This window comes from Dendrobates tinctorius, unplaced genomic scaffold (assembly GCF_039654945.1).
Source record: "Dendrobates tinctorius isolate UK_male_01 unplaced genomic scaffold, ASM3965494v1 ptg000051l, whole genome shotgun sequence".
NCBI lineage: Eukaryota > Metazoa > Chordata > Amphibia > Anura > Dendrobatidae > Dendrobates > Dendrobates tinctorius.
The window spans coordinates 1,258,755-1,284,249 of NW_027361719.1; the positions used below are offsets into that span (position 1 = coordinate 1,258,755).

Sequence of the window (25,495 nt, forward strand, 5' to 3'; positions counted from 1 at the left end):
ACAAAGAACTACAGGGATACTGTAGTGGCCAGAGGGTGCAGATACTACACAATCATCAGGCGTCCTCCTAACAGCGAGGACGCCTGAAATATACTAACCCCCGGAAGTGCGTCCACAGTCCAGCCCTTCAGCGCCGCCCACCGCTGGAGAGAGAGAGCGGGAGGGGGCGTGCACGTGGTAGGGGGCGGGTGCCAGGAGCCGCAGTGAGGACGAACGTGCGACGGGCGCGCGCCCGGACGGGAGCGCGCAGGTAAGGGAACGCTGCGGCGCGCGCAGCCGCAGGAGGGGCATCGGCGGGCATAGCCGCCGATGTCACAGTACCCCCCCCTTACGTCCTCCTCTACTAAAATTGGCCAAAAATCTTTTCAGAATCCGGGGAGCGTTGATGCTTTCTCGAGGCTCCCAGGACCTCTCCTCGGGGCCGAAACCCTCCCAATCGATAAGAAAAGGGTCTTACCCCTGACTCTTTTCATAGCCAAGATGTCCTTGACCTCAAAGACGTTGTCCGAGATAACAGGTGAAGGAGGGACGATGGAAACTGGTTGGAACCGATTCAGGACTACGGGTTTCAAGAGCGAGACATGGAAAGCGTTGGGAACCCGGAGCGAAGCAGGCAACCTCAGCTTATAAGCCACTTCATTAATGCGTCCAATCACTTCAAACGGCCCAATGTATCGAGGACTCAACTTGTAGGAGGGAACTCTCAGGCGGATATGTCGAGTTGAAAGCCAGACTTTGTCACCTGGATGGTATGGAGGCACATCCCTTCGTCTTTTGTCTGCATGTTTCTTGATTCGGTTCTTGGCAACCTTGAGTGCTTCCCTGGTCTCCCTCCAAATCCGGGAGAACTCCTTTGCGAGGGAATCAGCTGCGGGCACTCCCGTAGACGTGGAAAATGGTAACGGAATACCTGGGTTTTGACCGGTTACCACGAAGAAAGGAGACTTGGAGGTAGATTCGCTGGGGTGGTAATTGTGTGAGAATTCAGCCCAAGGTAGGAGCGTGACCCAATTGTCCTGATGGGCGTTGGAGAAGTGGCGTAGGAAGGTGGTTAACACCTGATTAATTCGCTCCACTTGCCCGTTGGTCTGAGGATGGTATGCGGAGGAGAAGTCGAGAGATGTACCCATAAGCCGGCAGAAGGCCCTCCAGAAGCGAGAGGTGAATTGGACCCCCCGATCCGACACAATCCTCTGAGGAAGACCATGCAACCTGAAGATCTGGTGGATGAAGATCTCAGCCAACTTCGGGGCGGACGGCAGTCCCGGTAAGGGAACGAAGTGGGCCATCTTGGAAAAACGATCTGCTACGACCAAGATGGTGGTACATCCCGCTGAGCAGGGTAAATCAGTCACAAAATCCATGGCGATCTGTTGCCAGGGGGCCTCAGGAACTGGCAAAGGGTGGAGAAGACCGGCGGGCAGAGCCCTAGCCACTTTGTTCTGGGCACAGATTGTGCACGAGGCTACATAGTCCGTCACATCCTGGCGAAGCGTGGGCCACCAGTAGTACCGGGACAGCAGCAAGAGAGTCTTCTTAGCCCCAACGTGTCCAGCAACTTTGGAGGAATGCCCCCAGCGCAATACCTCTGTACGTCTGCCTTGAGGAACGAAGGTTTTACCAGGCGGAGAAATGGAAAACTTCACAGGGGCCACGGTGATCATCTTGGTAGGCTCGATAATATAGGATGGGACTTCATCCCTCTCCGATGACTGTAACGACCTGGAAAGGGCATCGGCCTTGAAGTTCCTATTACCAGGTCGAAAGTGAAGTTGAAAGTCGAAGCGGGAGAAAAACAGGGCCCACCTGGCTTGCCGGGCATTGAGTCTTTGGGCAGACTGCAGGTAAGCCAGGTTCTTGTGGTCCGTGAGGATGGTGAAGGGATGTACAGCCCCCTCGAGTAAATACCGCCATTCAGCCAAGGCCATCTTAATGGCAAGTAGTTCTCGGTCTCCAATGGAGTAGTTGCACTCCGCAGGCGAAAAGGCTTTAGAAAAGAAGCCGCAAGGAACCAGCCGTCCGGATGAAGCCTGCTGGGACAGGACCGCCCCCGCTCCAGTGGAGGAGGCATCTACCTCTAGGACGAAGGGCCTGCTGGTCACAGGCCGATGCAAAATGGGTGCCGATGCAAAAGAATGTTTCAGTGCCAGGAAGGCGTTTTCCGCTTCGGGGGACCAGCTGTTGGGCTTCGTTCCCTTGCGAGTCAAGGCCGTGATGGGTTTGGTAACCGAAGAAAAATGAGGCACGAATTGCCGGTAATAATTTGTGAAGCCAAGGAACCGCTGGATGGCTTTTATCCCCACTGGACGGGGCCACTTGAGAACCGCACTGAGTTTTTCGGGATCCATCTTCAGACCGGAATCGGTGACGATATAACCCAAGAAGGGCAGCGACGTCTGCTCAAAAAGGCATTTCTCAATCTTGGCGTAAAGTTGGTTCTCTCGAAGGCGATGCAAGACCAAGCGTACGCTCTTGGGATGGGAGGGCAGATCAGGCAAAAAAACGAGAATGTCGTCTAGATAGATGACCACACAGGAATAGAGTAGATCCCGGAACACCTCGTTGATAAATTCCTGAAACACAGCTGGGGCATTGCAAAGGCCGAAAGGCATGACTAAGTATTCGTAATGCCCGTCACGGGTATTGAAGGCCGTTTTCCATTCATCCCCAGCATGGATCCGGACCAAATTGTAGGCCCCTCGCAGATCTAACTTTGTGAAGATTCGAGCTCCTCTCAGCCAGTCAAAGAGCTCCGGAATCAACGGAAGCGGGTATCGATTTTTAACGGTGATACTGTTTAGGCCCCGGTAATCAATACAAGGCCGCAGTGATCCGTCTTTCTTCCGGACGAAGAAAAAACCTGCGCCCGCAGGAGAGGTGGACTTCCGGATAAACCCCTTGGACAGGTTTTCATGAATATATTCCGTCATGGCAGAGGTCTCGGCAGGAGAAAGAGGGTACGTTCTACCTCTGGGAGGAACAGCTCCGGGAATCAGGTCGATTGGACAGTCATAGGACCGGTGCGGAGGCAGGGAATCCGCTTCCTTCTTGCAGAAAACATCAAAGTAGGCGTGGTATGGGACTGGAAGACCCGGGAGATCCGTTGGTCTGGGCTGAGAATGGGAACGAACAAGGGTATGCAGACAGTTTGCATGGCAGGTGTGCCCCCAGCGCAAGATCTCCCCGGAACGCCAGTCGACAACTGGCTCATGCCGCCTAAGCCAAGGTAGTCCCAAGAGAATGGCGTGGGAAAGTTGAGGCAGGACGTAAAAGGCAATCTTCTCGGAGTGAAGTGCGCCAATTTGTAGCTTTACTTCAGTGGTAACCGTGGTAATGAGTCCAGGCAGAGGTTTGCCATCGACGGAGGTGATAGCTCGGGGATTACTTAAAACGACCACAGGAATCCGGAGTTTGTCAACCTCTTCCTGGCGGATGAAGTTGCCTGCTGCGCCCGAGTCCACACACGCCTCCACGGAGCCACGCCCCCGACCTGTAATAAGCAGAGCTGAAAGGGTAAGTGGAAGAGAGGGGGTCTGATCACCTAGGGGGCCCTCTCCTACCTGGCCTAGGCGGATGCGTTTCCCGGTCTCTCAGGACAAGTGCGTACAAAGTGATTGGCCCCTCCACAATATAAACAGAGTCCCTTAGTCATCCTCTCCTTGCGCCGTTGTTCGGATAGCTTGATGCGATCCACCTGCATAGGCTCGGGAGCAGAGTTACTAGGGGGAGCAACAGCGCAAGGAATGGGAGCTTGGTATAATCTAAAAGGCCTCCTCTCCCTGGCTGACTCTCTCGCGCGTTCCTGAAAACGCAGGTCAATACGAGTAGCCAGAGATGAGATCTTCTAGGGTAGTAGGGGGATCACGCCCGGCCAACTCATCCTTAATTTTACCAGAAAGACCTCTCCAAAAGGCACCGACCAGGGCTTCATTATTCCACCCCAGCTCCGAGGACAAGGTCCGGAACCGGATGGCGTATTGCCCTACCGTAAGGGACCCCTGACAGAGGTTAAAAAGGGCCTCTGTAGAGGAAGCAAGACGTCCGGGTTCATCAAACACCTTACGGAATGGTTCCAAAAAACTCTGGATATTAGTCACCACCGGGTCATCCCTCTCCCACAACGGATTCACCCAAGCCAATGCCTCTCCCTCAAGGTGGGACACTATAAAAGCCACTTTAGCACGGTCCATGGGGTATTGTTGGGGCAGAAGATCAATGTGCAATCTGCACTGGTTTAAGAATCCCCTACACAATTTTGGGTCCCCAGAGTACCTAGGCGGCTTTCCAAGACGAGGAGGAGGGAATGAGACGGCGTCCCGAGCTTGGGTAGAAACGGCCGCAGAGGACTGCAAAGAAAGCAGCCGATCATCCACGGACGCCATATACCCCAAAATGTGAGATTGCGCATCGCGCTGCTGCGCGAGCTCCTGCTGGAGGCTGACTAAGAGGTGCATGCGCTGGGTCAGCGGTTTGCAGAGCAGAGAGCCGGGAGTCCATGGACTTCATGAATGACATAATTCGGGTCTGATTCTCTCTTAAGAAAAGCAGTTCTTTTTGGGTGGCAGCCGCGGCACCGGCGGGGTCCATGGCCTGATGATACTATAGTGTTTACGGTGAAACTACGTCAGAGAGTGGACCCTCTGGATCGCGGATCCGGAGCCCCTGGGCCGAGCACGCCAGGTGAAGACCGACCCCTATACAGGGATCGTTTGGGGCAGGGCCACAGAGGACGGAGGCGCGACAGCCGGAACCAAGAGGGACGGCTCCACGGACCTAAGGGGGCTCGGGAGACGGAGGACTGAGATACAAACGGGGACCGGAGGCACAGAGGGAAGCACAATACGGGAAATGGCAAAAGGACGGGCCAGGACTGGCAGGAGCCAGAGGAGAGGGGCACAGAGGATAGAAAGGAAGCAGCGCCTGGAGAGGCCGGGGAAGGGCAAGACAAGGGGGCCGAGTACGGCAGGGAGGCAGAGCCTGAGAGCCCTGGCGGAGAACAAGGCAGAGAACAAAGAACTACAGGGATACTGTAGTGGCCAGAGGGTGCAGATACTACACAATCATCAGGCGTCCTCCTAACAGCGAGGACGCCTGAAATATACTAACCCCCGGAAGTGCGTCCACAGTCCAGCTCCTCAGCGCCGCCCACCGCTGGAGAGAGAGAGCGGGAGGGGGCGTGCACGTGGTAGGGGGCGGGTGCCAGGAGCCGCAGTGAGGACGAACGTGCGACGGGCGCGCGCCCGGACGGGAGCGCGCAGGTAAGGGAACGCTGCGGGGCGCGCAGCCGCAGGAGGGGCATCGGCGGGCATAGCCGCCGATGTCACAAGGAACACAACAGGCAGGTCCGTGATACTGTTGTGGAGAAGTTTAAAGCCGGATTTGGGTACAAAATGATTTCCAAAACTTTAAGCATCCCAAGGAGCACTGTGCAAGCGATCATATTGAAATGGAAGGAGTATTATACCACTGCTAATCTACCAAGACCCAGCTGTCTATCTAAACTTTCATCTCAAACAAAGAGAAGACTGATCAGAGATGCAGCCAAGAGGCCCATGATCACTCTGGATGAACTGCAGAGATCTACAGCTGAGGTGGGACAGTCTGTCCATAGAACAACAATCAGTCGTACACTGCACAAATATGGTCTTTATGGAAGAGTGGCAAGAAGAAAGCCATTTCTCAAAGATATCCATAAAAAGTGTATTTTAAAGTTTGCAACAAGCCACCTGGGTGACACACCCAACATGTGGAAGAAGGGGATCTGGTCAGATGAAACCAAAATCAAACTTTTTGGCAACAATGCCAAATGATATGTTTGGCTTAAAGGCAACACAGCTCATCACCCTGAACACACCATCCCCACTGTCAAACATGGTGGTGGCAGGTTTGGGCCTGCTTTTCTTCAGCAGGGACAGGGAAGATGGTTAAAACTGATGGGAAGATGGATGGAGCCAAATACAGGACCATTGTTGAAGAAAACCTGTTGGAGTCTGCAAAAGACCTGAGACTGGGACGGAGATTTGTCTTCCAACAAGACAATGATCCCAAATATAAAGCAAAATCTACAATGGAATGGTTCACAAAAACATATCCAGGTGTTAGAATGGCCAAGTCAAAGTCCAGACCTGAATACAATCGAGAATCTGTGGAAAGAGCTGAAAACTGCTGTTCACAAATGATCTCCATCAAACCACACTGAGCTCGAGCTGTTTGCCAAGGAAGAATGGGCAAGAATTTCAGTCTCTCGATGTACAAAACTGATAGCGACTTGCAGCTGTAATCGCAGCAAAAGGTGGCGCAACAAAATATTAAGTTAAAGCGGCTGAATATTGCACGCCTCACTTTTCAGTTTTTGAATTTCCACAAAAATTTAAAATAACCAATACATTTCGTTCAACTTCACAATTGTGTCCCACTTGTTGTTGATTCTTCACCAAAAATTTACATTTGGGTTCTTTATGTTTGAAGCATGGTATGTAGGAAAAGGTTTAAAAGTTCCAGGGGGCCGAATACTTTCGCAAGGCACTGTATGTTTCAAATCTTGTGCTTATGTAAAGCAGACACGTGGGAAATGCTATTTATTAATTATTTTGTGTGACATGTCTCTCTGATTTAAGGGCATAAGAATTAAAAGTTCAAAAATTGCTAAATTTTCTTAATTTTTGCCAAATTTGTTTTTTTCACAAATAAACACAAGTTATATCGAACTACTTTTACCACTATCATGATATAATGTACCGTATGTCATGAAAAAACAGTCTCAGAATCAGTGGGATCCATTGAAGCGTTCCAGAGTTATAGCCTCAAAGTTACAGTGGTCAGAATTGTAAAATTTGGCCTGGTCAGGAAGGTGAAACAGCCTTGGGGGGTAAAGGGGTTAAGGGATTCTTACTCAAGAAGTTTTAGCAAATAACAATAAATAAGTATTAGACTAGGGTCACACGACCGTATTTTCTCTCATCTGAGAGAATCGAACTGATTATGGTAATCACACTCCGATCCGAGTTTGATCACATTGTGATCCGATGTTCTCAGATTAGAAGTTTCTTTCAATCCGTGAAAATCGGACTCAGATGTCTTCCTAGTGTTTTCCGATTTTCCCACAGACTAACTGACTTGCATGGCCGAGTGCGATGCAAATGGAACATGCTGTGATTTTTTTCCTCGGATAGTCGGACATGTGCACGGCCCCACAGACTAACATTGGCCTGAGTGCGATTAGCTGTTTTGTTGGATCGCACTTGGACCAATAATACAGTCGTCTGCACGAGCCCTTAACATGTGGAGTAGTTCAGTTATAGCAGGTATAGACACAGTATTGCCTCCATAACACCCTCTGGCTTAGCGATGGTGTAGCGATTTGGTAGGTGGGCAGATATGTAAAACAGTCAATACTAAATACAACAAAATAATTACTAAACTTTTCATGTCGAATTGCAAAGTAAAATTTGTTTACAAATGTTGGAAATGACAGTAAATTCTGCTTTTCATTTAAATCCAGGTATTAACAATTACGAAACATTCAAAACGTGACTTTTTGGCAACAAAAAACTTTCCATGTCAGTCTCTATTTTTATCTGTCTAGATTACTGTCCTTTAATAAATGAGCACTTTATAACTAGGTTTACTGATTAACTTTACGGAAACTGTTTCAGTGAATGAAGTCTATGGTCATGGATGTGTGTTTGCTAATGAACTGGTATACTACTGAATCAGATCACAGGCTTACACAATACTTTATATTTTAGATATTTTGTATATTTATATAAAAAACTGAATCTTCTGTGTTTTACATCATCTGCTCTTCCTTATTCCTTAGCCTGACCTTGAAATGTTTTTTTTTTTTTTTTTTACTTTCACAAACATGTTCGCTTACGATGTCCAGTAGAAAGTATCTTTTATTTTCAAGTTTGTATTGAATGCAGAGCTTTTTTTTTCCATCTTGCTTGTTAACAATAAAGCTCGGGGAAAGCAATCAAGGGTCATCATTGGCTTTCTACAATTAAAACTAAAGTTTCTACAGTTATTTTGAGAATAAAGCCTTCTCAAACAACGGCGTGTACCAATCCACAAACATTAACACATACTAATGTCACGTCAGTCACAATAACGAGGTCACATTTCCTACTCCACGAGCTCCGACCTCTCAAAAACGTGTCATCAGACTCTGTAGCTTTTACTTACATTCCTTCATCATTCCTGTATCAATGCAGCGCTTCAGTCGACAGGCCTGGCAGTGCCGTCTATTATCTTTGGTTATTCTACAGTCGCCATTAAAGGGACAAGTGAAAACCGCTTTCCTCTTCATGCTTCTCCTAAAAAAATAGAACACAAAAACTAAAATCAAAAAGGGAAACCAGGCCCAAATCAGTTACTGTAATATAAGGCTACAGTCACACGTCCATGCAGACATTCCATTTGTTGATTTCCTCAAAACGGAATTACATGTAATATTCAAAAGAGCTAGCTTGCATGTTTTCACGGATAGCACTCTTAACTGTGGTAGTCTATGGAGCTATTCAAAGGTTCGTGATTTTCCGTGGACAGAGATCTCTGCGGAAAATCACGGAGACACGTCCAATTTTGATCCAAGGTTGGATCAAAAATCGGCAATGCAAGTCTATGGGTTCGTGAAAAAAACTGGACCACAGTCAGACAGCATGGGCTGTCAGAAAGGAGAAGGTGGAGAACTTTTTTTTTTTTATTTTAATACGTTCAAGAAAACTGATGATCCTTGGAGCATGCTCTAATCAAACTCTGATCAAAGTAATTGGTCCACTTTTCGCATACATGGAAAAATTGTTTGCGTAATTGATGCAAAGCAGAGGGATCACATTGATTGTTGTAGGATCCATCTGGGCTCCGGTGTGTGCCTGATTTCTGAGTGGAAGACAGAGACAGTTCTTCATTTTGAGCTTTTTATTCTGTTTTAAGAATGTACACATAAAAGAACCCCCCTAATAATAAATGTGGGCCCTGTAATTCTACTTGCATCAGTTATGTATTTGATCCATTTTAGGTACTAGTTGCATGTGTCTGTTCCTAAAAGGGGACAGATAAAAGGAATGTGTAAATGGGAGTGTGAGCATAGCCTGACGATATTTCACCAATATCTTTTAGAACTTTTGTACATTGGTATTTTGCCGGTGAGAGATAATATTATTGAATAACTGACAGCAAAAACATACTGATGTCGAAATATAAAAGCAGGAATAAAATCATCTGATGGTTATGGTTTCTATACCTTTCACTGAAGGAGGACAACAGAACAGAATCAGAAGAAATAACTACACAGTAGTTTTTGATAGCTGTGCTACGCACCAACATTTATGGATATTTACTGTATGGTCTCTATACTAATATCATCTGTGTATTTCATTTTACATGTACTGAGATGTGGTTTAACTCAATTATTTGCCTTGTACTTCTTGCTCTTGATATGTGTTGTGCTGCCGGGTTAATACATATGAGTATATGGTGTTGGTGTCTTATTTCTGGATATGGCCACGTTCGCACGTTCAGTATTTAGTCAGTATATTCCATCAGTATTTGTAAGCCAAAATCAGGGATAGGTGATAAATACAGAAGTGGTGACGGGTTTCTATTATATTTTTCCTCTAATTGTTCCTCTCCTGGTTTTGGCTTACAAATACTGATGTAAAATACCGACCAAATACTAAATGTGCGAATGTGGCCATCAGCTGAACATGGCAGAGAAATGATTTTCATGGCTTCCTCACTACTATGAGAGCTGAGTGGTTGAGTTCTCAATGCTTCGAGCAATGTTATCCACTATTATCTTCCATTACTGGATTAGTATAGATTGTTCAGTTAGACTGCGCATCTTGGGCCCTCTAATGGGAATGAATTGGCACCCAACGGGAGAGATATCCTAAGAAAAAAACACAGAAAAGGCACATACGGCTGCATAATTATTAGCAATTTTTATAATGACCAAGTAGGTGTAACTTAGTAGAAAGGAGTGTGGTTTGTGTAAAGGGGTGTGGACTGAAATGCAACAATGTGCATCAAAATTGATAAATCTTCTGGACAAAATATTGACAAATTAAGTTAACCAATAACAGGTTAAGCCATCGATTGGGTCGGTTTAAAGGGTTGTTTCATCAAGCATCATCCACTGTGGTAAATGTGGAGCACTTTCAGACTGCCTAGTCCAAGGTTAGATCTAAATATTAGGCAGGATTGTTGTATATGCCCCAATATTCCCATTCTGAAGCTGCCGTGTAAGGGATGGGCTCCAATCCAACTTCAAGTACAGCTGTTTTCTGCTGCCTTTATGGGGGCCCGTTACGGTATGAGGTGGGCCCACAAGACAATCCGCTGGTCAGTCCAGTCCTGAAATTTCAAATCAGTTTTATATCTGCAAAAACTGTACTGCTTTTTAACTAATTTGTTTTTTTTGTTGCTTTTTTAACATCCAGACCAAGTGGTTTAAAGTGAGTCTAGAGCAAAATCAGCGAGGTGATCAGTGGTCATAATCTTCCTTCAATATAATCTGTTTATTATAATGGGAAATTGCAAGGAATCTAAATTAAGTCATCTGAACCCTCCTGTATCAGCAGAATCGGTGAACAGTCTAATGATGCCGAGAAGGGAAGGACCTGATTTGTTGGATTTCGAAAGACTGATCCATTTGTTCTCACTCTTGAAAAGTCACTGTTGGAGGAATCTGGCAGAGGCTCTCACATAGAGAGTAGAGTTGAGCGAACATGTTCGGAAACAATTGACAAATCCGAATTTGCCATATTCGGGCCACATTGGTAGCCTATTCCTGCGGAATTTATGTTTGACGATCTTTTCCGAACATATTTCCTCATTTCGACTCCCATTGATTCGCCGGTGAACGTAATCCGAACCAAATATTGAAAAATTCGCTCAACTCTAATGGAAAACACAGAAGCACTCAGCCAAGACAAGCATTCCTGTGTATGGAGAGGTTCATCCGACAGTCATTTAACATGAAAGGGACCATAAGAGGAAACGGATGTACTGTAAATGCACATATAATAGGAGAGGGGCACGGCAGGTCATCCTTGTTATTCTCTTGAAGGTTACATTTTATCCCATTTTTTCCCAGCAACATGTCTCATGAAAAAAAAAAAACATCAAAAGCCGAGGTCGAAATACTCTATATAGTGTACTCATAAATCAGCAAAAAATGTATTTGCTATTTTAGGCAAAAGCACTATGTTAATGCCGCATCATAAGTGCAATGATACAAAATGTTCCCTTGGTAAAAATAAAATCAATAATATACAGCAATAACAAAACAGGAAATTGAGCCCACTGACAAACACCAACATTGCAGGCTGGCGAGGCGCTATTACTGAGCCTACCAAATAAAATAGGACTTGAGCCATAAATTCTGATAAAAATCACTGGGAGCCAATGAGAGGACAAGGGCTGGTTTTACAAACTGCTGTGAGGGGGCCACATAAATGTCTATAAATGCCTCCGCTCTGGAAGTCTTGTTGTTCATAATAACCACGAGTGTACTTGGAAAGGAGATTCACCGCAGTGAGGAGGAAAAATATTGGTTATTTAAAGCAGATGCTATTCCATTTTCCACTCTGGCATTACTGTACAACCTCCTTTATGTGTGTGTGAGAACCACAAGATTATAAATAAGCAGAGTGTAAATTGTATGTTACCATCCACCCTAAGAAGAAGAATCCAAGGAACCGAGAGCTCTTAAAGAAAAACCTCACCAAAAATACATGATACAAGGACAATGATATGCAGAGGACAATATTTGTCCACAGTACGTGGCTCTAACAGCCACAGGACTCTGTCCTGGGCCCTGTATTGTTCAACATCTTTATCAACGATTTAGATGAAGGAATTGAGGGTAAACTGATTAAATTTGCTGATGACACAAAGCTAGGAGGGATAGCTAAGAGATGAGAGAGAGAGGATTCAAAAAGATATAAATAAACTGGAGAAATGGGCAGCAACTAACAGAATGGTTTTTAACAGGGAAAAATGCAAAGTACTTCATCTGGGCAATAAAAATGAAAAAAGCATATACAGAATGGGAGGAATAGGCCTAAGCAACAGCACATGTGAAAAAGACTTGGGTATACTAATAGATCACAGACTGAATATGAGTCAACAGTGTGATGCAGCAGCAAAAAAAGCAAATGCAATTCTAGGATGTATTAACAGAAGCATACAGTCTAGATCACGTGAAGTCATTATTTCCCTCTACTCCTCTTTGGTCAGACCTCATCTGGAATATTGTGTCCAGTTTTGGGCACCACATTTTAAAAAAGACATCAACAAACTGGAGCAAATTCAGAAAAGAGCAACCAGAATGGTGACCGGTCTGCAAACCCTGTCTTATGAGGAAAGGTTGCAGGATTTGGGATTGTTTAGTTTGCAAAAGAGAAGACTGAGAGGAGACTTAATAGCTGTCTATAAATATCTAAAGGGCTGTCACATTGTAGAAGGATCAACTTTATTCTCATTTTCACAAGGAAAGACTAGAAGCAATGGGATGAAAGTGAATGGGAGGAGACACAGATTAGATATTAGAAAAAACTTTTTGACAGTTAAGAGTGATCAATGAGTGGAACAAGCTGCCACGAGAAGTGGTGAGTTCTCCTTCAATGGACGTCTTCAAACAGAGGCTGGACAGACATCTGACTGGGATGATTTAGCGAATCCTGCTTTGAGCAGGGGGTCGGACCAGATGGCCCAGGAGGTCCCTTCCAACTCTACGATTCTATGATTCACACATGGGGAATACGACATTTACTCCTACCATGACAAAAACAATATATCATGGTTGGAAAAAAATATTCAGCATCCTGCCAATCAGCTAAATAAGGGTCAGTGGTGGTCCACTGAGGACATGCTACCTTCATTATGTACACAGGCAAAGTGTCAGGTATTGCAGTGAAATCTCACTGAAAAGGAACCTTTTCACAAAAAATAAAACAAATCTACCTGCACCCATAGCTGGAATCTGTGGGTAAATACAATAAAAACATGTGAGACAGCCTAACAATCAGTGAGGCTGCAGGGAGAAAATAAAGTTCTATTTTCCTCCCTGCAGCTACTGGCTTCCAGTGAAGTGGTTGCACCAGGGCAGTGAGCAGTCAGTGCTCACTACACAGCCACTCCTCTGCTCCTCGAGGACTAATCCACATGGCTGTTTTTCTCATATGCAAGAATAATTTGGATTACAGTTTGATCATTGTGAGGTCTGAGTGTAATGAGTTTTTCTTGTACGTGGAGAAAATAAAAGTTTCTCCAACTTCTCCTTTCTCACAGTCTGTGAAAATCGTACAGCTGTTTGACATCATCTGAGTGCGATCCGGACGATTTTTTCATGGACTCACAGATTGCATCGATGATTTTGATCCGACTCTTGGCTCAAAATCAGACAAGTCTACGCAATTTTTTGTGACTTGCTCTTGCAGACTGCTCGGTGAATGTCATCTGTGAAAACCCCGGATAGCACTTGTACGCAAGAAACAGACATCTGAATGAGGAATGACTGACATCTTGTTCTGTTGCGGGTGTGCACAGCAAGATGTCAGTCAAATAGCAGGGGGACGCTCACGGTGTACTGACTGCTCATTGCCCTGATGACTGGAGGCGAGTAGCTTCATTTTCTCCCCACGGCCACACTTTCAGTAAGGCCTCATTCAGATGATCATGATTATTCTCGTATGCAAAGAAACAATCCAAGTATCATTAATGTTTGGTCAATGTCAGCTTTTACCATCAGTTTGGTCAGTTTTTCTCCCATCAATTAATCTGTCAAAAACTGATAGCATACAGATGACATCCGAGTGCAGTCCAATTGTTACACAGATCCAAAGACTTGCTTTGGCAAGTTTGAGCTGACATTCAGATCAACACTGGACAAGTCTCCATGCTTTTGTGTGACAGCTCAGGAAAGTATTGGTTATGTATACTACCCCGTACACTATAGTAAGTATAAGCACTCATACAAGAAAAACTGACTTGCTGCACATGTTTCAATTGTATTTACCTGCAAATTACCGTTATGACTGCATTGAAATACTGTTTTTGTTGTTTTATTTTTTTGCTGCCTCTTCCCTTTAAGTGGAAATTGGTTGTGAATCACTGGTGTAGTGATTTAAAAGGAATACTAGAGTATAGACACTAAGCTAATTACTAGTTTTCTTCAACTCATTTGGCATTTATTGTCCTCCATTGTCCCCTGGTAGTCAGACTTGTGCCCTGTCGCTCTATTGGAGTGAAATGAAAGCTAAGTGCTGCTATGTTTGTCAGTACCATAGACACTGGGATAGCCATAAGTCCTCCATTCTGGAAGTGTATGGTGATCACAGTGGAGTAACCATTGTCTATAATCAAACTGGTTTAGAACAAATGCTGTCACTGCATCGATCATGTTCCTGAATCTCAATTAGACCTCTACAACCACTCATCATTGGCCTCAGAGTAGGTTTATGTGAGTGAGTCGGTCACATTCTCATTGCAGGACAGACTTGCAGGAAGCAGCATAATAATAATAATCTTTATATAGTGTTCACATACTCCACAGCACTTTACAGTTTGCACACATTATCATCCCTGTCTCCGATGGGGCTCACAATCTAAATTCCATATCAGTATGTCTTTGGAATGTGGGAGGAAACAGGAGTATCCGAAGGAAACCCATGCGTGTTTGTGGAGCTGGCCAGATTGACAGAGGTCTGCCACCTGATGATGATGATTGGAGATCTGGGGTTACTGATATCACTCTGCTGGTGATTTCTTTCTTATGCATTCTGAGGTGTGATGTCTCCTGCTCTGATCCTGCATTATTCAGCTAAGTGGTTAATTTGCTAATCCTCTGCTTGTTGTGCGGGTTCAGCTTGCTCCTGCTGGGGGCTGTGCTGTACCACCGCGCCATATGTAACGGCTTGTGTCAGTTTGTTCCGTCCCCCTGTTATATTGGTCTCTTTTGCTTTGCTTTCAGTTTATACCAGAGTGCTGATATAGTGGGGGCGAAGTCATGTGACTTCAGTGTTTTTTGTACATCAGATGTGATGGATTTTTCAGGGTTTTTTGCGTGATTGCACACAGCGTCTTTCCTTTCCTATCCTATTTAGTCAGTTTGGGCCCCATAATTTGCTCAGTCTATTTTTCTGCCTGCGTTTGTGTTTCATCTTATCTCACCGACAATATATGTTTGGGGGCTATCTATTCCTTTGGGGTCTGCTCCGGGGCAGTTTAGATTTCACCTTTCTTGCCTTAGGCTTAGTTAGCCTGTTCCTGCCATCCTCCTCGGTGACCCATTCATAGCACATGGAGAGAACATACAAACTCCTTGCAGATGTTATCCTTGGTGGGATTTGAACCCAGGACCCCAGCGCTGCAAGGCTGCAGTGCTAACCACTGAGCCACTGTGCTGCCCTAAAATCGCCATCAAGAATGAGGTTTGAGAACTTTCCGAAATATCACTCACTGCTTGTATGGCTGCACATAGCCCATAGGGGCCACTTGAGCGTGGTACAATAATGTGAGCAATATCAAAACATCAGAGTATAAATATTTAAACATATACCAGAGGGATAAAAGCATAGGACTTCAGGAGTCTCAACCAAATCAATCTCAGATACACAACCATTCATACCAGTCATTCAAGCTTACAGATCCCACAGACACAGCAGCTTCCATCCCATCCTATCCCTATTACATGCAAGGGAGTCTCCCCATGCACAAGTAATCAGACTTTATAAGAGAATATTGGGCTAGCACTCTTACAGAACTGTTTCTGTAGCTACCAGCGACCTGCCTCAAACTTTCAAATGTTTACGCATCTTCTATTAACGTATAAAACTTTATACATCGGAACATATTATAACAAGCTAAAACTATAAGTATAGTGCAAAAAATGATCACTGGCAAAATAGTGGTAAAATGGAACCCTTCCCCTGAGGAAGCTGTATAATCGAAACACGCATTGGGGCTAGTGGCTGGTTTGCCACTTGAGCACAATAAGGGCATTGATTGTTGTTGATTACATAGGACATTTGTATAATGTGACATTCATCATTCTGCTTGCACTTTGAAATGCAGTCAATGATTGTTTTATATACAGGACTCACCAATTACATGATGTGTCATTTATTCTTGTACCCGTACTTTGATATGCATGAATTTATACCTATGTACATATTAGTAATTGATATTGCTGTATAGCCATAGATATCTATATTTGTAGTTCTGTATAGCTCCTCATATAGCTATGTGGATGGAAAAATAAAAAGATCTTGGAAGAAGGCGATAAAAAAAAAAAAAAACAAAAGCGCAAAAATTGAAGATAGCCATGTTGGGAAGGTGATAAGAACTAATACTTTTAATGAAAATCATTTTATTCTCTATTTATTTGCTATGATTTGTTTAGCAAATGTGTAGTGGATGGAAGTCCTCAGTACGGCATCTCCTCCTCCATGATGTACATATACCCCTAATAAATGTCTTATTTCAACATTTTATAAAATGCAAAAACATAGCAAATTGATCAGGTGACTGATTTTAAAAGTTTCAAAGTGTACTTTATCTCGATATCTCTATTAGAGCCGAATAATGGCGCCTCGTCTGAAACCTCCCTGGATCAGGTTATCTGGTTGACTTCAGCAGGTTAATGGGTTTTAGTTCTGTAGGTGTAATGTAAGACAGGAACCACTTTACAGTTTCCAGCAACACGCAAGAAAGTAACATTGGTCTGTTACAGAACACATAATCGCTATTTTCTCCACTAGATGTAAGTATATTTGAAAACTATTTTAACATAATGGAAAAAAAGAAAATCTCAGAAAAGTATATTATAGCAGTTACATTCCCATTATGCATATGTTACAGAGAGATGCATCACATAAGTTTATTGGTTTCCTTATATCGCATTCAAGAACAGGAAGTTATGTGGCAAGAACTCGATATCAGCTTCTTAGAACCAGAAGACGTACAGTACAATGCAAGTGAAAGGAGGTTTAGAAAATCCCATAATGCAAATAAAATCAGCCCGGATTTGAGGACAAATATGTACGGTAATCAGCTATCATCTATCCTTTCGCAGAAATGTCTACATAAATTTTGTATTGCAATAATAAATTATATTAATAAATATCTAAATGTTATTAAAATTAAGGTAGTGCCTAAATTGGAACCATTGCATCATCATCTCCATTAAATTGACAGTAGATTACTGGGGTTGTTCAGTCTTTTGATAAAAAGTTTGCAGTCACTGTGACTGCAGACTTCTGAATCTTTACAGCATGCTTTCCGTGCGCTGTAAGGATTTTCCAGTGTTGACGGTGAGAGCGAGGAGCAGTCGCTTGACCGAAAGTATTTGATTTGCACACTTCCAGCCACATTCCGACTAGACTCGTTCGGCCTTGCTCAATTCACTTGTAATTAAGAGTGGCCCAGAAAGTTTAGTCGACACGTGACCGCATGAATGCAAATGCCATACTTGCAGTCACGTTACTGCCCCCTAATATCGGTGTAGTGAAATATGTATAGGTATGGGTGTATGACTGGCAGTAATTAACATCTGTGTCATGCCTGCCATGTCCGTTATGCCTGTCATGTCCCGCCATGATCGTTATGCCTGTCATGTCCGTCATGCCTGCCATGTCTGTTACGCCGCATGACTCTTAGAGCGGTGTGCACGTGTACTGAATTCTCATGCCCGTTATGTCTTGTGCTGCAAGATGCCTGGAGCGGTGTGCACACGTGCCTTACCTCATGGCTGCACGCCGTTGCTAGGTAACCATCCATCTCTGCTGTGATTCTGCAATCCTCTATGTATTCCTAGAGCCCCTGATCATGTGTCCTTCTCTATGGTTCAGCCCAGGCTGATCTAGCAATGCTCTCTATAATCCTGGAGGATCTGAACCGGAAGTCCTTCCCTGATCCTCACCCGGACGTGCAGGTGCTATATCAGACCGCCCCTTCCTATGGTCGGGGCCTGAGTATCGTGTTGCTTCCCTGCGTGGCTGCTTGGTCTGCTCGGTCGCTCCCTCTATTCTGTGCCCCTGCACTCTGCTCTGTAGTGCGTCTCTGCACACGCTCTGTGCTTGTACTCTTCCTCTTGTTTCGTGCCTTGTCGTGTTGTCTCTCGTGCCATGTTTTGTCCGTGTCATGCTTGGACTTGTAGTCCTTCCGGAGTTCTCTGCCTTGCCTGCTTTGCCATTTATTGCCTTTGCTATGCTTTGCCTTGTGGTCCTTCTTATGTTCTCTGTCTTTGCTTGTTCTTCCTTGCTCTTACCTATGGTGCTCTGTTGTGCCTCATGGCACACGCAGCATTCCTCCTCTCTTACCTCTGGTGCTCTCTTGCACATTTCCACGCTAGTCTCAAGGTTCTCCCTTGACCCTGCTCTGGGCTTCGGCCTACGCTCCGCTGCTAGCTCTGTTCTCGCTCTGACCTGGCTCTGCGTTTCTGCCTACGTTCCGCTCATTGTTCCGTACCCTGCCTAGCCTTGCCTTGTTTCTTGCTTTGCCTTGCCTTGTTTCTTCGTGTGGCCTTTGCATGCGCCTGGCCTTCCTAGCCTCCTGCTTGTGCCTCAGATGTGCCCGCCCTAGTCGTGCCCGCCTGCTTGTGCCTCAGCCGTGCTCGTCGGTCAGTGACAGCTGTGTCGCCTGCTATGCCCCAGTCGGGTTTGCTGGAGTCTTACCCGCCTGTTTATGCTGCAGCCCGTCCTGCTAGCCAGTGCCCCCGCTGTGCTCTTTGTGCTTACTTGCACTTACGCTGTCTCTGCACTGTGTTTACATGCTCCTCTCTTAGCACGTGCAGGCCCTCGCCTGCCCCATGGCATACCTCCCTGTGCTTCTGTAAAAGTATGCGCAGGTCTTGCCAAGTACCCTGTCATGCCTTCTCGCAAGCACAGGTCCTAGCCTGTACTCTGTCCCTGGCGTGCCCCTCTGCACGCGCAGGACTCCGCCTTGAACCCCGACCCTGGCGTGCCCCTCTGCACGCGCAGGACTCCGCCTTGAACCCCGACTCTGGCGTGCCCCTCTGCACGCGCAGGACTCCCCCTTATCCCTTGTGCCTTGGCGTGTCTCTACACACGCATCCTGTCTTGTATGTTGAACTTTGAACCCTGGCGTGTCCCCTACACACGCACCGTACTTTGCACGTTGAACCTGGCGTGTTCCCTACACACACACACACCTTGCCTTGCACCTTGCCCTGGACCCTGGGGTGCCCCTAGCACGCACCCTGCCTTGGACCTCGGCGTGTTCCCTACCACGCACCATGCCTGGAGATCTGTCATGCCTCCTTGCCTGTACCCTGGTTTGCCTGCTGGAATCCCGTAACCTGCCATCACTGCCAGAGATCGTAAGCATGAAGTCAACAGCCTGATGCCCTGATCCCTGCCAGCTGTCCGGAGTCCGATGCCATCGTGTCCTTGCCGGTAACCGGGCTTGCCTTCTAGCACGTACTATTCCATGGACCTTGGCGTGCCACGCACGCACCTTGCCGTGTTTGCTTGTTATCATGTTTTGCACTGAATGTTATCCTGAATTTGTCTTAATGAAGATACCTTGAACTTACGTCTTGTCCTGTCTTGTTTCCTGCACGTCCTTTGTCGTCAGACACTCGTACCTAGTGTCCCCCTGAGCCGGCCGTCTGGTGCCAGCAGTCGTGGTGGCTCACCCCCTTGGTCTTGCCCCTGACGCTCCCTGTATAGGGGGTGGTTCCTCACAAGGTCAGCTCGCCCTAGGTGGGTGGGTGCCACGACCCAGAGGTCCACTCTAAAGAAAAAGTCGACTCAGCATAGGCTGACCTTGTCACAATCTGCTCTAGGCGGCAGGTCTCACAGGGGGTCACAGCATATTTTATCCTGAGAAGGCAGTCTCCTGTCTCCAATCTCACCAGGGGGCTTTACGGAGAACCACAAAGTGGAAAAATTTCACACCTTCTAGTGTCTTTGATGGAGTGACGCCAATTGCAGCATGACACTATCCATCTATGAGAAAGGTTACATAAAGAGTTTCAGAGAAAAAATAATGTATTCATTAGCAGAGTCGCCATGGTCCAGTCACAAACCAGCAATTAGGATATTAACATGAGAGACTGGTCTAGCAGTCTGATCTCTGGGCTAAGTCTATAAATTAAGCCTACACACAAAGAAAGATGTTCACATGTGAGGGCAGCATGGACGGCTGATGTGCTCCATTTCATATTTCCCCCTACCTCAGGGACAGAATACAAGACTGCAAAGTTTGATATTTCTGTAAGTTTTCTTCCTTTTATTTTATCACTGTTTTTGCATAATGTATATCGTTTTTTATTTCCATTTTTATTGTAAGCACTGTACCTTTTCTATTAAAGCTTAAAACTTTAATAAGTTGAACCTTGTATGCTCTAAAGAATCCATAGCCTTAAAGTGTGTGACCCTGGTGATTTCCAGACAGTAGTAGTAATATTTCCGGGACTCATCGCCCGTGTATTCGGTGAGTGGTGGCAGCGTGTATGAAGTGGGGTGTGTGGTCTGTGTCGGGGTGTTACCATATTTTTTGGACCATAAGACGCACTTTTTTTTCCCCAAAATCAGGAGGAAAATGGGTGGTGCATCTTATGGTCGCAATGTACCTGTAGATGCAGTGAATCGGGACCTCCGGAGGTGAAGCGGGGCCTTCGGTGGTGCAGCAGGAGCCTCTGGCCGTGGAGCAGGAGCCACCGGCGGGGTAGCGGTAAGCGCCGGCGGGCTAGCAGTAGCCACCGGCGGTGAAATGGGACCTCTGGCGGTAGAGCGGGAGCCGCCAGTGGGGGAGCCGCTGGCGGTGAAACGGGGCCTAAGAGGTGGAGAAGGGAGCTGCTGGCGGGGAAGCGGGAGCCGCCGGCGGTGAGGCGGGTGCTCTGGCAGTGGAGGAGGAGCCACCAGCGGTGGAGGAGCCGCCGGCAGTGGTGCAGGAGCCGCCAGCATTGAAGCGGGGCCTCTGGCAGTCGCGTGGGTGGCTCCGGCGGTGGCGTGGGAGCAGCTAGCAGTAAGGCGGCACTGCGTGAGCCGCCAACGGCTAAGTGAATGACGTCTGCAGCCACGCTACGCTAGACAGGAAGTAGGGGGTTCTCCAAGCCTGTCACATGCTGCAGTGACGTCATACAGACTACAGAAGCCGGGTTAGCACAGAACTGCCTCTGTAGTACTGTCAAGTTTCACAGCTGCTTGTGATCTGGATGGGAGAACGTTACTTCCTGTCTAGCGTCCATTGTGCTATACGGTAAAAAGTAAAAAAAATAAAGCACTTTCACTTCTGTGGTGAACTATAACTCCCAACATGTCCTGCAGCTCCTGCAGCATGTGGGAGTTATAGTTTTCCCAAGCACATGACATAACAAATAAGGCACCTTATGGCTCATACTCACTTGCGAGAGACTCGCACAATTCTTGTACAAGTCTCTCTCACGATAACTGGGATTGCCGCAGTCACTGGGACCAGAGCGTGCGGCTGCATAGAAATACAAGTGCCGGCGGCGGGTCCCCGGTTGTCATGCGAGAGACTCACACGAGAATCGTGTGAGTCTCTCGCAAGTGGGTATGAGCCCTTACAGGTGACATACGGTATCTTCTGATACAGGCTGCCCACGATCACATACCGGCAGCGCTTTGGGCGCAGCACAGGCCTGCTCCGTCCAAAGCGCTACCCCCTTTTGTACACGTGGTGATTCCACATGTGTTCATTGAACACATGCGGAATCACCGCATCCTATACATTGGGTGGTGCATCTCCGCAATATACGGTAAATACGGTTACACAGGGAAGCTGGAGGCGGGCCCTGCACGCATAGTGGAGATGGGATTTCATAAAATCCCCTCCACTATGCTGTAACATCTGGATGCTGCAGGTTGGATGCTGCGAATTTACCGTACTGACCATGGAAACATACGGTACCCTAAGTGTAGCAATAAGCTGTATGAGTTTAACTACTTATTTTCTCTGAAATGCCACAGCATTTCAGAGAAAAAAAAAAGTGGCTAAAGTCATATAGCCCTTTGTTACGCTAATACACACTGCCTATACATTGGACAGCTCGTACTTTAAAAGCCACTTGGAGACTAGTCAGACACGTGGGTCCCCGGCGGCTTCTCCCCATCTGCTCCCATTGAGTGACAATTTTCTTTCTGCGTGCGAGTAAAGGAAGAGACCTGTCAGTGATGGGCAGCAGGAGGGAAAAAGACAAAGTACAACACGGTGTGTTTTTCTCTCTACGGTATTAAAGAGTGAAGCATACCATACCAGCTGATACATGCTGTCCGAGGCTTAAGGTAGCATGTATCAGCTGTCAGGTTCCCTTTTAGGCCGGGATCACACTACCATGTGTGATGTGAGAAACTTGCATGAGTCTCTCACATCAACACTCAGCACTGCCGCTGGCACTCGGACTGAAAATGCGGCGGCATGTAGTATTTCTATGCAGCCGTAGCTCCGGTCCTGAGAGCCGGCCGCAGCGCCGGGTGTTGATGCAAGAGACTCTTGTGAGTTTCTCACATCACACACGGTGGTGTAATCCCAGCCTTAGTGTTTACGGTACCATACTTCGGCATTGGGAGGTGAGCAGTATTCATACGTGGACAGATGCATGATTTGCAACTACAGTGTCATGCAGGTGTGTTGGTTGGTTCGCTTTGACAGTAGGAGATCAGCACTACTCGCTTCCCAATCCACAAGCAAACGGTGCCAGAAAAACCATTTTGACCCATCAAAAAATACAAAATTTCACCAATCTGTGCACACGGTTTTTTTCCATCCTGCCACAAAGTGGTTGTAAAATCATAAGTACGGTACCGTATCACAAATTGGTACCAATAAAAACTCCCAGCTTGTTTAAAAAAAAACTCCCACGTACGGTAAACAGAAGAATTACCACAGAGTTTGTGATTACAGTACCGGTATTACCGTAATTTTATTATGCATTGCCTACAGTACCGTATATTGGACTTTTCTATTCCACAGTACCGTACTTTACAGACATCATCACTGTCCCCATTGAGGCTCTCAATATCTCTATCCGTATGTGTTTGGAGCATTGGAGGAAAGCGGAGAACCCGGAGGAAACCCACACAAAAACACTGGGGAGAACATACAAACTCCTTGCAGATGTTCTCCTCGGTGGGGTGTTGCTCCACACAACAGTGTTGCACAACCTGTGGCCCTCCAGCAGCAGATCCCTCACCATAACAGTGTCAGCAGCAGGACAAAGTACCGTACTGCTACCTTAATTTTGCATTTTCTTGCAGAAAGATACCGTACTATCATGTACCGTACTCTCCTGAAAAGATGTCGAAGCAGAAAAGGGTTTCATATAAAATCCCGTTTAAACTGGAGGTAGTGAAGTACGCCAAAGAACATGGGAACAGAGCAGCGGAGAGACACTTCGGGCCACCTCCAACTGAAAAAAATGATAAGGGAATGGAGGAAACAAGAGGATCAGCTGCCCAAAAACAGACAAAAAATGTCTTCGTGGGCATGCTGCAAAGTGGCCACATTTAGAAGTGGATGTGAAAGAGTGGATCATACGTCACAGGAACAATGGATATTCTGTATCTACAAAAATGATCATTTATGAAGCTAAACGTCTTGCTGCAGAGAAAGGCATTGAGGACTTCACAGGATCACCATCATGGTGTTATAGATTTATGAAGAGATGTTGCCTTGCTATGCGCATAAAAACTAGGATTGCACAAAAAATGCCTATAGAATACAAGACCAAGATTCTGTCTTTTCACAAATTTGTACTGGAAGCAAGAAAGAAAAATGGATATGAAATTACTCAGATTGGGAACATGGATGATGTCCCGTTGACCTTCGATGTTCCATCAAACAAAACTGTCGATGTGAAAGGTGCCAAAACTATAGTCGTGAAGACCTCGGGGCATGAGAAAACCCATTATACAGTAGTGTTGTCCTGCTATGCAGATGGCACCAAAATGCCACCACTGCTGATTTTCAAGAGAAAAACCATGCCAAAAGAGGCAATCCCAAGAGGAGTTATTGTTCATATTCATGAAAAGGGATGGATGAACGAAAATGGCATGAAGATATGGATAGAAAAAAGTGTGGTCCAAACGTCCTGGAGGGCTTCTGAAAAAACCTGCTCTATTAGTGCTTGACCAGTTCAGGGCACACATAACTGAAGCCACAAGAAATAGAATTACTAGTAATTCGGTTTCTAGAAACCTTCCACGACAGCATAGGAGGTTGTCTCCACGCCCTAATAGGGGACAGGAAGTACAAAGAGGTTAAAAGGCCCCTCCCACCTCCCTCTCACCAGTGACTTATAACTGAACTCCGTAGCACTGGTTACCTTAAGATTCTCAGAATTTGTCCAAGAATACAGGGAGGGAAATAGTGCTGTCGTGGAAGGTTTCTAGAAACCGAGTTACCGGTAAGTCTAATTCTATTTTCTCTAGCAACCTTCCACGACAGCAAAGGAGGCATACCAACCTATACTGCACCTGGGGGGGGGGGGCAACGGCCTGAAGAATTTTTCGTCCAAAGATTAAATCCCAGTTGGACCAAGGTCCAACCTATAGTGTTTAGTAAAGGTATGTAACGAGGACCAAATTGCAGCCCTGCAGATCCGCTCAGAGGATGCACCTGCCCTCTTAGCCCATGAGACAGAAGTGGACCGTGGTGAATGAGCTCTGATTCCTGTAAGGGGTGTGATGTTCTGTGCTAGATAAGTTTCAGAGATGGCCTTCTTGATCCAGTTGGCAATGGTGTTTTTTGTCACCTTCCTTCCTTTATTTGCACCCGACCGGTTGTGGTCGATTCTATAGGGCTTAGTACAATAATAAATAATAATAAATTTTATTTCTATAGCGCCGCCATATTCCGCAGCACTTTACATTTCAGAGGGGATTTGTACAGACAATAGACATTACAGCATAACAATAATCACATAGATTATAACAAATACCAAGAGGAATGAGGGCCCTGCTCGCAACCTTACAGTCTATGACGAAAGAGGTAAACACGAAAGGTGGGTGGTAACGGTTGCCCTGATTGTATGGACCAGCCATAATGTTAAGTGTGTAACAGTACAGACACAGAGGGCTAATGGATGCATAAAGCATGTGGGAACATGATGTGGGGAGCCTGGTTATGGTAAAACTTTTGGCTGTGCCACACAGGGATAGATTAGGTTAATGTGTTGAGGCGAAAGGCCAGTCTGAATAAATGCGTTTTCAGGGCACGCTTAAAATTGTGGGTATTGGGGACTGATCGTATTGACCTGGGAAGTGCATTCCAAAGAATTGGCACAGCACGTGTAAAGTCTTGGAGACGGGAGTGGGAGGTTCTGATTATTGAGGATGCTAACCTCAGGTCATCAGCAGAACAGAGGGCGCGGGTAGGGTGGTATACTGAAACAAGGGAGGAGATGTGGGGTGGTGCTGAATTCTGGAGTGGATGGGTAGCCAGTGTAATGACTGGCACAAGGTAGAGGCATCGGTGTAACGATTGGTGAGGAATATGATCCTGG

General features: G+C 46.1%; 1 protein-coding gene across 3 annotated transcripts in view; it reads right to left on the reverse strand.

Moving 5' to 3' along the window:
- VDR (vitamin D receptor) overlaps positions 1-25,495 on the reverse strand; it is a 251,234-nt gene that overhangs the window by 84,542 nt on the left and 141,197 nt on the right. For all 3 annotated transcript variants that reach the window (XM_073576675.1, XM_073576673.1, XM_073576674.1), the window contains one exon: positions 8,185-8,315. In XM_073576675.1, the coding sequence (XP_073432776.1) occupies positions 8,185-8,315 (131 nt within the window). The remainder of the gene's footprint in view (positions 1-8,184; positions 8,316-25,495) is intronic.